Below are 15612 nucleotides of genomic sequence, written 5' to 3'. Positions count from 1 at the left end.
TCAGTACAGCAGGAGCTCCAGGGAGATCCTGCAGCACTCAGTTCTGGACAGTGAGGGTGTGCAAAGGCCTTTGCAATGACAGCTTGGTCAATGCTGACCTTGATTTCTAAGCACACACCAGATCCTGAACAATCTGACAGTGAAGACCCCTGACACCTCTCTACTGTGATCCTCTGAAGTGTATTCCACAAGTGCAAGACATTAGCACAAAATAAAACATGCGACCATAAAAGCAATGCTACTCAGGATTTTCACCATATTTTAGTTTTGTGAGCAATTTCTCTGTTCCTAGTCGTATAAAATCTCTTATTTTCTACAGGTGCTTTCTGAGTAGCAGCACACCTGAAAATGCAAAAGAAACTGCAAACTTTAGCAAATAAACTAGAGAGAAATTAAAAGAGAATCTCCAATAAACTAAAGTGATACACCCTGCAGCAGAGTGTACCAGCTATCCTATAAAACTCCATCTAAGCAAGTTGTTTTTAATCTGAATTAATTGAGAGGACTTGGGCTGCAATTAAAAGCAAACATCAACACTTTGATAAATCATCACCTTGATGTATCTTGGATACTGCAAAGAATAGTTAATTTACTAGATTTTGCACATACAGTGTGTCTTGAACTTCTCCCCTGTAGGGTTCCAAGAGCATTTATAATTTAGTAATCAACTGAAATGATAATATTAACTACAACAATTTTAATTAAAGTATTTGTATTCTGCAAGCCAACTCTATTACTGTCTTCAAAGGAAAGCAAAGATGGCAGGAAGTTTCTATGTTGTGAACTACAAAGGGAAGCAACTAGCTTGTTAAAGAGATGCCTTTACTATCTCATTTCATCTTATAATGTTCCCAGTTTAACACATGTTAGTAGGAATGCTTTTCTTTACAAAGGTATTGTTTGGAAGAGAAGGGAGCAAAACGCATTTCAGAGAACTGAAGCCATTACTCAACACAACTGCAAGCATCAGAAAACTCCAATTTCTGAAATCACTTGCTCTGCAGTGTAGCCCAGCCTTGGAAAAATATTCTGGATTTTTAAAGTTAATGGTAAAATCAGAAAATTCCAGAAATCTAAGGTGTACCAGAGCCACATACTGAGGTCACAGGGATTCACCTGCATAGACCTAAACTCCCCATCTGTAATGCAAGAAAGCTCACAGACTAATCCTCCAACACTCTTAACCCACATTAATAACACATTCAAGAAGTCCAAAATCCTCAAAACAAAGCAATGAAAAGCATCACTAATACCCAGCAGTACACTCCAACATCAGAGCTACTGATGAGCTGTGCATCACTGATGATGCCTGGACAGGACACCCAGCCAAACAGAAGCTCTCACTTTGCCTCCTCAAGTTCATCAATAACAGCACAAATGTGTTTGTGATATCAGCATCCATTTGAGAAAGATAAATGTAATGTCAACATAGAATGCCACCACTAAACCACTCAGGCAGCGAGAACAGGACAATTAGAGGAAGATGAGTGTGTGTCCACACCATCAATCCAGCCAGGAATCTGAGTGATGAAGACAGACCCAGAAACAGCTTGGTTTTTCTGCACAGGATCTGCAGGGTGTCAGCAGCCCCATATGGAAGCATTAGACAGTGACTTCCCCATGTGCAGCTGTGCCAAATATCACTGCACCCTCGTAGTTTTTTCCCTCTAAAAATCTTAGTGCACATAAATGGGCAGAAGTAGCCCCCAAAACTGACCAACATCAGTTGCTGCTGCTGCTAAACTCTGTTTCACAGTTTCTACTCTTGTCACAAAGACAGCTAAGAGCACAAGCAAGTGTCTTGGGGTACCAAAAGCTGATCTAATATCCCTGCTTTTCATTAAGCTTGTCTGATACTTCCCATTAAAATATCTATTTCAACTGATATTGCTTTCAGACAATTTTAATTGGAAAAACATTAAAACGAAGGTGGGTTTTGTCATTGCTGAGAATGAAGTAGGGAAAAGAAATCTGTGCTTTTTTATTGCATATTCATTTGTTCATTAAACTGCTATGCTTTTTATTTATTGTTTAAGAAATGATTCAGCAGGTGAGCTATGCTTAAAAAACCAGTATATCTTCCTTTTAGGAAGGGCCTTTTAGGGTCAAGCCACAGAGCTGCACTAAACTGCATTTTGCACACACTTGGGAGAGATTTTCAGGTCAAATTTAACTTTGCACAGAGTCCACCTGCACTCAACAGCAGTGAGTTGTGAGAGGCAGCACAGGGCTCACTGCACCTGCAGGCACAGGGCTCTGCTGGCCCCACTGGGGTGGAATTTGGGAACACAGGAAAATGGGAGAGCAGGATTGTGTGGAACTGCACTATGAGTCTCATCCAGCAGCACTCAGAGCTCCCAGGGGATGTAGCAACATTAGCCAGAGTCTCATGAATACAGTGACTGATAACAGACACAGAAGGGGTCAGGCTGGAAGGGACCACAGTGGCTCCTCTGCTCCCTCCTCCCTGCTCAAGCAGGGTCATCCCAGAGCACAGGGCATGGGATTGAGTCCAGGCAGTTCTGGAATATCCCCAGTGAGGAGACTCCACAGCCTCTCTGGACAATCTGTTCAGTGCTTGGTCACTGCACAGGGAAGAAGTTCTGCCTCCTGTCCAGGTGGAACTTGCTGGGATCAGTCCCTGCCCGTGGCTCTGGTGCCATTGCTGGGCCCTGGAGCAGAGCCTGGGCCCTGCTCTGCCCCTCCCTGCACACAGGGACACCCAGGGCTGAGGGCCCCTCTCAGCTGTGCCTCCTCTCCAGGCTGAGCAGCCCCAGCTCCCTCAGCCTTTCCTCATCAGGGAGATGCTCCAGTCCCTCCATCATCTTTGCCACCCAGCACTGGACCCACTCCAGGAGCTCCATGTTTCCCTTGTCCTGAGGAGCCCAGAACTGGACACAGCATCCCAGATGTTCCTCAGCAGGCAGGGCAGAGAGGCAGGATCACTTTTCTAAGCTAACAGGATTTTGTTAAGTGTCTTTCACAGAGTCCTATGCAACGTTGACAGAAAATAAAACCTTTTTTTTTTTTTTTGACAACTGTCCTGTGACTGCAGAGCAAAGACCATTTAGCACACACATACATGAGCTTGATAAATGATAACTTGACCTTACTTTGCTTCAGTATCCTTAATACACATTCCACCACCAACTACTCATTTAAATATTGGGAAGAGAAGGACAGAAATCAACAGCACAAGAAAGCCCACACAGAAGTAACCAATTTAGACTGCAGAAACAGTGCACAGGATAAAGGCACAGGGCCACACACCAAACAATTAAGAGAAAACAAAATATTCAAGAGCTACTCATTAAGCAAGTACCATCCACCCTGTGCAGTAAATGAGTCTGTGGAAAAACTAGGCTGCAATCATGAAATTAAAGACTGTCTCAAAAAGCATAGGCACAGGCAAATTAAGGCTGTTCATGCATTCCCTAACTTGGACTGTTTGACTTTGCAACTTTAATAATACCCTTCTAACATCATTTTGGACCTAAGATATTTAAATTTCAAAAGGATTTGTACACAAATTAGGTGCAGCCCTCTGACTTCTGGCACGCTGCCTGCCAGGCCAGGCTGCTGCTGAGCTCCCTCACGGGTTTGGGAGAGCAGAGCAAGTGAGAGTGTGTCAGGCAGCGCTGGGCAGGGCAATGGCGCTCTCTGCTGGGTGAGCAGCAGCACGACAGCGGCTCTGGAGTCCATACTAAACCCCTACTACAGGGATACACGCAGGTGAACTGCTCCTGGCCCGGAGCTGAGTTAACAATTGCGGGAGCAATTGTTGGACAACGCCCTTTAGTGACAGACTTCACAAAACACACACTCAAGCTGTATTTTATATGCATGAATCAAGTGAAAATTCAGCCTTTCTGGACTCTCTAGTTATTTCTGGAGAAGCAGCTGTCTGGGGAGGTTTACTTCTAGCAACAGTAGCTATGTTGATGTTAAATACAGAAAAACTGTTTTTGAAAAGTTTCCTTTTACCATAGGAAAAAAATAATCTGATTCTTGCATAATTTGGAGAGACTTTTAGGCTAAAGCAGTATTTAAGAAAACATTTATGACTTACTGCAAGTCAGAACAAACATGTTCTGTGGGAAGAAACTGTTTCAGACCAGTTTACTTGTTATCATGAAGGTTGTCTATTTTTTTGGTTTTTTGTATGGAGTGTTTGAGTGAAAATCTAGAGAGAGGAATGGGCAAGGGAAATCAGTGTCAAAGGGTCTGACAGAGGTAAGTGAAATGGGATCACAGACATCTACTGTTCTCTTTTTTGGAGGGAATCTCTGGAACTGGAAAAAGATGCCAGTCTGGAAAGAATTCAAGACTATCTAATCTTCATGTATGTAATAGTCAGTCAGAAACCAAAATTAAGTTGGAAAGAGAACTTGAGAGGAACTTTGGCACAGAGATGGTTTTTTTAAGCATCTTTCCCTGAGGTTTCTCCTCATCCTGGCCACAATCAAGTGCAAACTGAGGAAGATCTGATCGACTCACAGGAGAGATTAAGAAAACATCAAAAAAATCCACATGCAATTAACAGAGAGCAGAACCTGACCTTCTCTCCAGTAGAGAATGGAGTGGATGAGCTGTCTCACAGCTAATAGTGCAGAGAGAAACTTTGTGTGGGAATACTCTGTGTGGGGATATTGTAAGGAGGAAGATGAGAGAAGGTGATTTAAGCACCTCAAGAACATCTATAAACTCCCTAGGAAAATTCCTCAACAACCAACCTTTTCAAATGGATCCCTTTAAAAGACCCGATTGAACTCCTACAAGGGAAAAAAAACAAAAAAAACACAAGGAAACTCAAAAAAAGGAGGTGCAAAAGGTAGAAAAAAGTGACACTGACCTCAAGTCTCTTTTCAAGTGACTCTATCCTGTCCTTTTTGCTGGCCAGGTTAGCCCTTGTGTAGCGGCTCTGTCCAGGCAGGTACAACACTTGGCTGTAACATTCTTCCCACACCTGGTTATAAGCTTCACTTGACAGCTCTCCATGCCCCATTCCTTGCTTTACCACCTCCATTTCTTGTGCCAGTAGATCCTGTGCCTGTTGGAAAGGATGAGAGAAGCTGCAGTTACAATACACAGAATACAAGGAATGTTTTTTTTCTTTTCAAACCTTCAGTGTGCAATTCATGGGGGCAGCTTTTCCTTTCATACTCAAAGCTCACCATCAGGTTAAGCTAACTATGAAATCAAACACAGATGCTGTGGATTACAAATGAAACCCAGGCTAGAAGGCTCCTCACAGCACAACTATCCCTCATTTTATATAATTTGGCCAAACCTGACATCACTCTGGCGTGGCTAATGAAAGCTGTGGCACAGTGAGATACTTCATCTTGCTGCACAAGAACAGAGATAAAAGCAGGGACCTTGAGGGGAGGGAGAACTGTACAGACAGAAGCAGCTGTCCTATGAAACAAAAATCACTTTTCATTTCCTTTTGCTTGCCCTTCTCCACACAACCTGGAAAGTCAAGTCCGAACATTCCCGGGTGAGCTGTGTAAGTTCTGCTGCAGGAACTCTGACTGCAACTAACACGTTCTGTGGCTGAAGAACTGTGAGATATGAGCACTCTGCTGCTTCCACTTTAGTTTTCAAAGTTTACAATGAGTTGAAAATATTCTTGTTGGTCTCACAACTCTTAATATTTCTGACAAAGAGCCTGGCCTACAAAACTACACAGGCACCCAGGTCCTTCTGATTTTATTAATAACTAAAAAACTAAAGCATCTTTGCCAGTCTAGACCTCATTGTTATAAGAACATGTCCATGTCCTGTCTTTCAACAGCATTTACAGGTGCAGCACAAATTTCCCTATCAGCAGTAGGTATCTTACTTCAAGCAGATGTTATGTTTTGTAACTGCACACTGACCAGGTAGAAATTCAGGTATCACCAGATTAAATGATTCCACAGATACTGGGGAAGAGAAAATTAATTACTTGTTCTTGATGGTCAAGACAGATAAAACAGGAGTAACACAACCACACCTGACAAAGCTAAATGTTATAAATTTCAATTAGCCAAGATCAGTACACTGTGAGGAACTACTTGAGGGTATTTACTTGTAGCACCAGAAGTGTTTCCCAGCTCCAGGAGCTCAGCACACCCTGCCCAGCACCACTGCCAATCCTTCCCAAAACAGAACTGCACATCAGGAAAAGACAGGAGTATTTTATGAAAGGGTTTTTAGGATGAAGATGTTCTAAAAACAAATGAAGTAAAGCAAAATAAACAAGGTCCAGATGAGATCACAGAGATAGGAAAATTTTCTGGTTTGAACTGGATTTTAGACAAGGGGGAATATTGTGATGAATGTCAGAGAGCAAGCAGGAATGCAAAAATCTTCTGCCCATCAGTTAAAAGATGAAACTTCCAGGGACTTTGAAGAAAAAATTCCAGACAAAAACTACTGGACCGTGTAATAGTCTCTAAGGGAAGTGATAGCAAACCTGATTCTTGCTGCACTTCAAAACAACCAGAGAAAGCACTTGGAGAACATTCCTAAGGGAACAATCTGACACTGGCAGGGCAGCGAAATTCATGATCTAACTGTATTTTCCATCTTTAATGTCTCCTGGTAAGAGATCTTGAAGTATAATTTTTCATTTCACAGCAAATTGGAAGTACATACTGTTCAGTGTTTCTCCTTTCAGGATCTACATTCATTGGTCAGATATGGTCAAGGACATGGATTTAAAATCTGCTTGTGTATCTTTAGAGCCACCTTAAAGGAATAAGGGATTTAGGTGCAGAGATACAACAGGTATTGTCAGAGGACAAGTCTAAAGAGAGACAGACAACTTGGTGGCACGTGATTTTGCTCTTTTCATTCATTTTTATTCTTGCAGGCATTTGGTCAAAGGTTACTGGCACAGCTTCACAGGTGAAGCTCTTTGAAAGAGCTAAACCACAGAATTGCCTATCTGTCACTTGGCAGCAAAAGCCAACATCTGTAGCTGCTTAAATAAATGAACACCCTGAACTGGAACCCTGGTCCAGAGCTGCTGTTTAACTTGGGATTACAATGCAAAACAGGACACAGTGCCCAGGCCGCCCACTCACTGCAGCCAGCCAGGGCCCAATCTGCCTGCTCAGCACTTCTGGGCCAGGTATGGCTGCAGGTCAGCTGCCACAGCCCAGCAGGCTCTGCAGCAGCACAGCTTGCCTGGATTGAGCTGGACAAGCACAATTAAGCAACTTGATTTGCTGCTCCAAGGTACAAGCTGACTACCATTGTCCTATTCGGTCTGCACTGTTTTGAAGAAAATGCTTTGTGATTCTGGATTAATAAAATGCAGAGGCAGCACAAGGTGGGTATCACCTGGTTAATGCCTCAATGATTTAATAGCAATTTACAGAAATGGTAAAGTAGAATTTGGTAACTGTTGGGATATCATTCCTCCTACCCTTATTTAAAATGATAAGCAACCACAACAATTCAAATTTGTATCTCATTGACAATGTCTATGGGCAAATACAGCATCCTCATCATTCTGCTGAAAACCCAGACTAATATCAGCTCACAGAAAGCAGAATGTGCACTTAAATCATCCTTACTTATTAACTTATCCTTACTTAATGCTTGGCAGTGCTGGGTTAATGATCAAACCTGATTATCTGAGAGGTCTTTACAAGCCCAACAACTCAATGATTACAGCCCTTCATACAACACTCCGGAGACCTCCCAACTCAATTCTTCCCAGGCTTTTTTCCCTAATATTACACAACTATGCCCTAAAGAGACTTTAGGTCTCCTCAGGCCACACAATTCTCACCTTCTTGAGATCCTCTTTGGAGAACTTCTCATAGGGATTTTGTTCCAGGTAAGCCATGTGCTCTGCATTGTTGCTTCCAAATCCTGGGCCTTTGCCTTTCTTACCAGTAAACTGTTCTCCAAATGGATGATGTAAAAGATCAAAATGAAGCATGGTAATCATCTCTTTCTTTATGAGTTCTTCACTTTTCTGCAAGTCTGTTAGAGGTGGTTCCACATTTAAGGGCCTCAGTATTGTTTCATTAACCTGTTCAGGAATAAAAAAAAAATTTGTAAATATAATATACACCTAAGATATTAAATTCATGTATCTCCACTCAAGTATGAATTTTATCTATCAGCTAAACCTCACAGAGGATGTGCCAAAACACTTGTGACACATGCAGCAATCTCAACATCTGTGCAGACAAAATACCACATGACAACTCTGCTGGGGAAGCTTCATGAAAATCAGCATAGTCAAAGATTTCACTCTCTCATTATTTCCTTTGACTGTATTTCCTCCTATAATGGTTAAAGCCTTTATTTTTAATTTTTGTTCCTTAACAGTGAATTTTGTTTCCACTTACTTCTGAGGGCCGTGGCAGATTCTTCTGCACAGCTTTGTGCATTCTCTTCAGCTCCTTGGCACGCTCTGCTTCTCGGAGAGCCTAAACAGAGAAGCCAAGTGTTACTGCAGCCACTGTAACTCATCAGATGCTGCTAGGAATGTATGTGATGTAAAAACTAATTGATTATTGCAGCAAAGATTCCTTCTAGTATACAGACTTCATGTTACTAAGCCAGAGCTAAATAATGTGATGACAACACAATTCACTGCCTCTAAAGTGAATGGGAAGAGCACAGCAGATTAACACCAACAGAAAAGAGATCTTCAAAAGTCATTTCCAGGCATCAAATCCTCCTTCAATCTCAACTGCAGCAAGATTTCGTTCTTTACACATTTCTCTGTGTGTGACAGCTGTTCTAAATTCTTCAGACATTAAATCCACCAGGAAAAGAAAGACTTAAATTAGCAGCCATGACTCTGTTTCTCATCTTCAATGACTTAAAGTACATATTTCACTAAAACAATACTTGTAAAGTGGAAAAACAAGTGAGAATTCTCTTTACAATATACTCTCAAGTAATAAATAACATGAAAAGCCAAGGTTGTCAGGAACTTCAGGAACAACGACTAACATCTTCCATGTTCTAATCCCAGCATGTCACATCTTCACTTGAAGGCAGGATGTTCTTCTCTTGTATGATGGTACAACTCAGATTCTTTATTCTACACACATACATTACTTGTATTTATTCAGACTTTTTATTAGGGTATGTATGCACAAGACATACAAATACATGTATAAAACATGTTCCTCCCCAAACAGGACACATGAGGAATCAAATTCTGGGAAATGCTTATTCTATTTAAAGACCAAAGCATAGGATTTTTTAAAATATTTTGTTCACTTGTCAAGGCACAGCCATTTTCAAAAAGTTCTTTGGACTCAAAAATCCCATTTATTTTTATGAAAAATGTATATTTATATAAGGTATATAATAGAAAGAGATTTGCAAAACAGAATTTAGGCTTAGCAATAAATAGAAAAGGAACTGTTTTTAGAAAGATTTAAAGTGTCTCTGGTTACTGGCCAGTACTGCCAATTAACTGGCAGAATTTAGGCTTGTACTTTATCCAGTCTTCCTTGATTCTAAACCAAAACACAACAAGGACTCATTCACAAATTGGCTGTCTGGGTAATCCTCTGGTAGTGGCCAAGGGTGCCAATTCCCTGCATGGCAGATTTTTATTTGTGTGCTACCTGCCTGCCTGAGCTTGTATACATCTGTCTAAGGTTTCACAAACAGCAACTTTTAACTTTGAGAGAATAACTTGAAACTGAAAAAAAAGCACAGCTCTTATGTGCTTAAAATCAAGCAAGTGTCACTGTAGAAAAAGGCTTTTAATTAAATTTTTATATTCTGGGGGACAAACATAGCAGTTAGGACACAGGCACTCTTAGGGACTTCATCCTAGAAAATGATGTGATACATAACATTAAGAAATTAAGAAAATTATTTAGAGAGAAAACCGATTTGGCCTCTGTGTGTGCATACTCTGATAGGAGCAAAGAAAACAGGTAACTTTTCCTTTGCTATCCTGTAGAAGCTGTACCTCTTCCATTGAACAGGTGTGAAACGATGGGAACCATACAGTGAACACATTTTATTTTATACAAAAAGCACCATCCACATCTCACACACTGACCTGCTTGCGGGCTTCTATATCAGCAGCATCTTCTACAAAGGTTTCATCTACTTCATGTTCTTCAAGTTCCTTCTCTGCATTTTCAGGCAGAACAATCTCAAAGTCATTCTTTGGAGCAGGGAGGGCCATGAGCCCCATGCGCAGGTGCTCCCGAGACTCCCTCTCCTGTGGGAAGAGCAGGGAGATGTGATTCTGCATTTATACCCTGAGTGCAGTGCAATGCCCTGAGAGCAACACAATCACACTCCACTCATCTGCATTAACACACTGATTATTCCACCTCAGTCTGCTGCAAAGCCAGCCAGCACCAGATCTGGATCTGGAGAGTCCACCAGGGATTTGAAGCCTCAGTTTCCCTTCTAGCAGTAAAAAGTCCTTTTACTATAAAAAGGCTAAGAGAGAACTAAAGTATAACTACATCAAATAAACCTCCTTCAAGCTACGAGGAGCTCTGGAATTTTGAATTTGAAGAGTTATTTTTGTGAGAACATGGCAAACACTTGGAGTGGTATCTTAGCTAGGCCAAAAAGAAAACTGCCAATAGCTCAGGTGGGAGATATTCAAAGCTAGAGTTGAGGCTGAAGAATCAGCCACAAAAAAGGAGTTCCCAAGGTGCTACCTATTAGGTGTATGCCCTTTTATGCCATGTCTAATTGGCAGGGCCCATCTGGCTAAATCTCCAAGGATGGAAACATCTGCTGCCAAAGGTAATGAAAAAGCCTGGATGGGACTCAGGTTTCTCAACATCTCAAACCCCAGTGCTCCAAACAGCAAAAATTAAACTCCTTTAGCTCAGTGTTGTCAACAGAGCAGACTGATGAAAAGGTCTTGTAGGTAAATCAGGAAGTCAAGATGATGAGGAATTTGAGGATTCTGCAGGATTGCAAGAAAAATGAATCTTTGCTCAAGATGCATTTCCTGCTCAGCTTCAAAGATAGAAATAGGATGGAAACTTAACTATGACTTCTCCAAAAAACAGTTTTAGTGTGTTTACTGAGCACACTGAAAGCCATTCTAAGAGGCAAGACTTCTGTTCTTTTAAATAAAGATTGGATTTTTTTATGTGATGAGGACGGACCCCTAGACAGGTGAAAGCAATATACATTTTATTAGAAAATAAAATTTTTTTCGGCAGATGAGAACTAAAAACCTGAAAATAGATAGAGCACAGATTTCCACTTCTTAAGTACTACTCACCATTTGTTTTGCATAGGATGGGTCACTGTAATCTGCCATTCCCTCCTCTGGGTTGATGTTCAGTTTATCCCGCAGGGGAGTTCTCCCAGGAGTTGTGCCAAGGGCAGGTTTGGGAGTCAGCCCTCCCCGAGGAGTTAAACTCTCTGACCCCTGAGAGGGTGTTCTAGTGAAGTGCAATTAGTCATTAGTTTTTTACTAAAGAACTCTACTTACAGAAGTCTGAAAAGTTACATAAACACAGTCTATATATTCAATCTAGAGCTTTTCTTGGGAGGCAGTAAAATTGTAAAGTGCAATTACAAGAATACTGAAAATAAATTGTTTAAGTCAAGGTGCAACCAAGGTCCTGCCAAACTGAAATCTAGGCACATCATCATTTCAAGAGAAGCTTCAGGAACTCCACCGACACAAACTCCCACTGCTGCTTTTGAGAGAAGAGCTTCTCCAGTCACCAGGCATTACTCTGGGATGCAGTAACCAGGGCTGAATTGCAAGCTCTGATTTCCCCAGCACCTGGGCAAGTCAATTGCTCTGAAATCATCTGGCCCAACAGCTGTCCCACACTACAACTGAATGGATCATCCTAAAATGCCTCTTTGCTTTCACTGACTAGTGAAGAAGTAATTACATTATAAGAATTACTACTAAGCATCTGTGGTTAGGCAACATAGATTAAGTCTTAGATTTTGTTGGCCCCAATTGCTTCTCCTCTAGACTAGGAAGGAATATTGTTCTCTATCCCAATGACCTACTACATGAATGAGGGGCTACTTCATGGACTGACTAATTTGATTAATTTTTTTATTAATTGATTAATTGATTAATTTTTCCTTCTGCTCAAGGGATTTTACCACTGACAGAGCATTTCTACAAGCAAGCCAAGTTGATCCACAGGTAACATATTTACATCTGCAAATCTGAGCTTCAGAAGCTAAAAAAAACACCACAAAAAATTCCAAACAACAAAATTAGAGCATCTCTACCTTCTGAAATATAAAATAACGCAAATCAACAGCCAGATCACTCCAGGTCAAATTCTACATTCATTATGCACCACACTGACACTCTAACAGACCTTCAAAAAAAGCACTCACTGCTGGAACTGCTCTTTTTAATTACAAGATCAGGGTTTTTGCACACAGCTTCTGAACAAAATAAAGCTGCTTTGGAAAAGCTGCCATAAAGGTCCTTTTTATTTTATTCTCCACTTTTCCTACTAACATGATACAAGTAAAATTAGAACCTAAGTGGAAAAATCTGACACACAAAATGTACCAATTGTAACATGTTTTAGCTGTATGGTATTTGACATTTGTGGGATATGTATTCGTTCACTGTAAGAGTTAAACCAGCAATTCTGTACTATTTAGATTGGCAATATAAGAAATATTTTATTTTGGATATATATGGCTTATAAAATATTTACTCCAGCTTTTCAAAAATTCAGTGTGGGTTTGGCTGAGGGACCTCCCACATCTTTGATTCCAAGGTAATACTTTGGAAAGGCCAGGATCCACATACAGAACGACACTCCAGCTTACTATTTATAGTCCTGCATTACCCCAGAATAATTTCTACTGCTCCAGACCACAGAAGGCCACATTTTGGATCAAAACTCCAGTGAGCTGTGTGAATACAGATGAAGAGGACATGGCTGAGGCTTTCTAAAGACAGAGAAGGAGAAACTTGTACAACAAGGGCTTGAAATAAAAGTGAGTTTCTTTTGAAGCTCTGATCATGACAGTATTTTACACATCAAAATCTGCTCTGTTCACCCACCTCCAAACAGACCCATGCCCACCCAGGCACCCATCACAAAAGGAGTCTGTTTACCTGAAAGGGGTGGAAAGCACAGTATTTGGAGTCTGAACAACCTGTTTCTGTGGTGTTACCCCTGAAAAGTCACTTTCATGCAAGGGAGTATTAAGACCTCCTTTCAGGGGAGTATCCACATTTGTGAGAGCCATCAGATTCTGGGCCTCCTGTGTAACAGACAACACAAGCAAGGCTTCACCAAAACATTCACAGTCATGTTTAAACAGATTCAGTAGCAGCAAGAATAACTGAAGAGTTATTTGAATATCAGTTTGTGGAAAATGTTTAAAACTTCTTAGCTTTAACACCCATACACTGGTACTTATAAACCCTACTGTTCCACTGAGAGACATTTGAACTTCATTTCCAGTAAAATATGTTATAAACTGGAGTTGCAAAACTGGGTGTTTTATTGTTTCAGCTTCCTTCAGTTTGCCAGACTCCACAAATCTCCAAGATCTTGACTGAACACTCAAATAATTCTAAGAATCCTTATTTTAAAAAGGAAGAGCACACTTGAACTCTGAAACCTGAATTCAATCAACTTTATCCAAACTGCACTTCAAAGGCAGTGTTCCAAAAGAGATGTCACTATTCAGATTTTTGGTCCATGACTCAACTGAGGCTGTTATGAATAGCTCCCTTCTTTATTTCATTTTTCCTTATTACAGTGAAGAATTAAGTCTTCCTAAAAATGAGCTAAATATACTACTGCAAATAGCAAATATATTCCCAGAAGAGCACTAATCTACCTGTGTATATGCATAATGGTGTGGCATTTATAATAAACTCCATTTGAAGGTGAGCCTGAGCATTCCTGCAACCATTGTACAGACTTAGGTTATGATCTGCAGAGCCAGGAACTTTCTCTTTTCTCCTACCATGGAACTGCTGAAATATAGCTCATTGTCAACTCAGAGGGTTTTTTGTTTTGGAGTGGGATATTTGGGGCCTTGTTGCACACTAGCTGCACTGATTTGATTTATCCATTTCCAAATACTCAACAAAATGTTACTCAACACAACCAGTTTTTGAAAAATCCAGGCAATCAGAGGTTGCAAAGGCAGGTTTTGGCTAACCTAAGTTTGAAGCCAATAAAGTGCTATGAAAACATGCTTGCATTGTTGCACTTAATTACTACTTGTTATTTGAAACAAAAGTTGGACAACATAAAATACACTGTTTAAGGAGATGAACATCTTCAGCACTGAGAGACACACAAGGAAGGGAAAATTATGCAAAACTCCAAGAGAATGGTAAAAAGCTTCACACAATATATGACTGAAAGAAAAACAATCAGAATGCTTTGAAGCACAGTGACAATTGATTAAATATAAGCAGGTCTGCTTTATGCCCTCCAGTGTGTCCTGAAGACTGGGACTGCTTCAAATCCCAACACTGCACATAATGTAAGGAATGCTTCTCTGGCACTTACACATTCTACTCAGTTGACTCCTGCTCCAAAACTTAAAACCCATCCTGTACACTTGTACTGTACCTGCAGGATCCTGTCCTGGGCTGCTGGAGTTTTGGGAGTCCTCAGAGCTATGCTGTTGTTGGTTACATTATATTCAGACAGAAGAGTGCTGGAAGCTGAGTTTGTGATTCCAGATTCCTCAGCAGTCTGCCGTGCAATCTCACTTGCTTGGCCAACTTTTACAACTTCTTCAAGTTCTGTATCAGATATCTTTGAAAGAGAAAATCCCAAGGCACAGTAAGATGCAATGTAACTATGAGATCCATGCAATAAAACAAAAAGCTCTGTTTGGTATTGGCCTTACAAGTTGTTTATCATCAGTAAACACCTCACCTGAGGAGCTGGAAGCACCAGTTTACTCCTTTTCTTGGTAAATTCTGACACTCCACTGGTCTGCAGAATAGCTGAAGGCAAGTCTGACTCTTTTTTCCGTTTCATGTGCTGCTTGTCCTTTTTGCGCTCTCTTCCCTCCCTCTCACTGTCATTAGGGAAAACAGAATCATTTCAGAACACACAGAGCAGCTACAAAGCAAAGCAAAGGAGCCAAGAGCAAAAAGGCTGTGCCTTTCTCAAACACTGGATATGCTGAAATAAAACACTGCAGGAAGAGTGGAGCACCTTGTGGGTGATTAGATGTGATCTGCAGATCTTGCAGCAGAACCTACTACAGGGCAGTGTAATGCTTTTAAATCATTGGAATTAGCCAACAGATTCAGCTTTTAGGCTGAAAAACTACACTAAACAGGGTCACTGGATCAATAAAAAAATGTCAGGCCAAGAATTTAGATAGTAAAAATAAGGGAATGTGAAGAGTCCCTTTTTCTCCAGCAGAGAAAAGGAGAGAGGGAAAATGAGTATTTTCTTTTGTGGAAAGTGGGAACCAATTTCTCTTCAGTCTTTAATAAAAATGGCATTTCCTTCAAACAGCAATGGAGGCACTCAGTGAAATCATAATCTTTAGTCTGAAGCTCCTGCCTGACTCTCTGAACACAGAGCCGTGCAGAAAGATCAGTTAGTAATGCCACATGAGTTAATAAACCAAATTGTACATGGCACTGAGCTCTCTCAGTAAAAAGCAGTTTTG

The 15612-nt window shown here is 40.8% G+C and overlaps 1 protein-coding gene across 1 annotated transcript in view; it reads right to left on the bottom strand.

Moving 5' to 3' along the window:
• The window catches only part of CDC5L (cell division cycle 5 like), a 31841-nt gene that overhangs the window by 9263 nt on the left and 6966 nt on the right, over nucleotides 1–15612 (bottom strand). The window contains exons 7-14 of the mRNA XM_058020790.1: nucleotides 14862–15006; nucleotides 14550–14738; nucleotides 13070–13218; nucleotides 11237–11399; nucleotides 10040–10204; nucleotides 8355–8435; nucleotides 7787–8032; nucleotides 4853–5050 (exon numbers count right to left, since the gene is read on the bottom strand). Of these exons, the coding sequence (XP_057876773.1) occupies nucleotides 4853–5050; nucleotides 7787–8032; nucleotides 8355–8435; nucleotides 10040–10204; nucleotides 11237–11399; nucleotides 13070–13218; nucleotides 14550–14738; nucleotides 14862–15006 (1336 nt within the window). The remainder of the gene's footprint in view (nucleotides 1–4852; nucleotides 5051–7786; nucleotides 8033–8354; nucleotides 8436–10039; nucleotides 10205–11236; nucleotides 11400–13069; nucleotides 13219–14549; nucleotides 14739–14861; nucleotides 15007–15612) is intronic.

The sequence above is a fragment of the Melospiza georgiana genome, chromosome 3 (assembly GCF_028018845.1).
Source record: "Melospiza georgiana isolate bMelGeo1 chromosome 3, bMelGeo1.pri, whole genome shotgun sequence".
In the NCBI taxonomy this organism is placed as follows: Eukaryota; Metazoa; Chordata; class Aves; order Passeriformes; family Passerellidae; genus Melospiza; species Melospiza georgiana.
The sequence above is the reverse complement of the archived record's forward strand: the minus strand, read 5'-3'. Positions and strand labels throughout refer to the sequence as shown.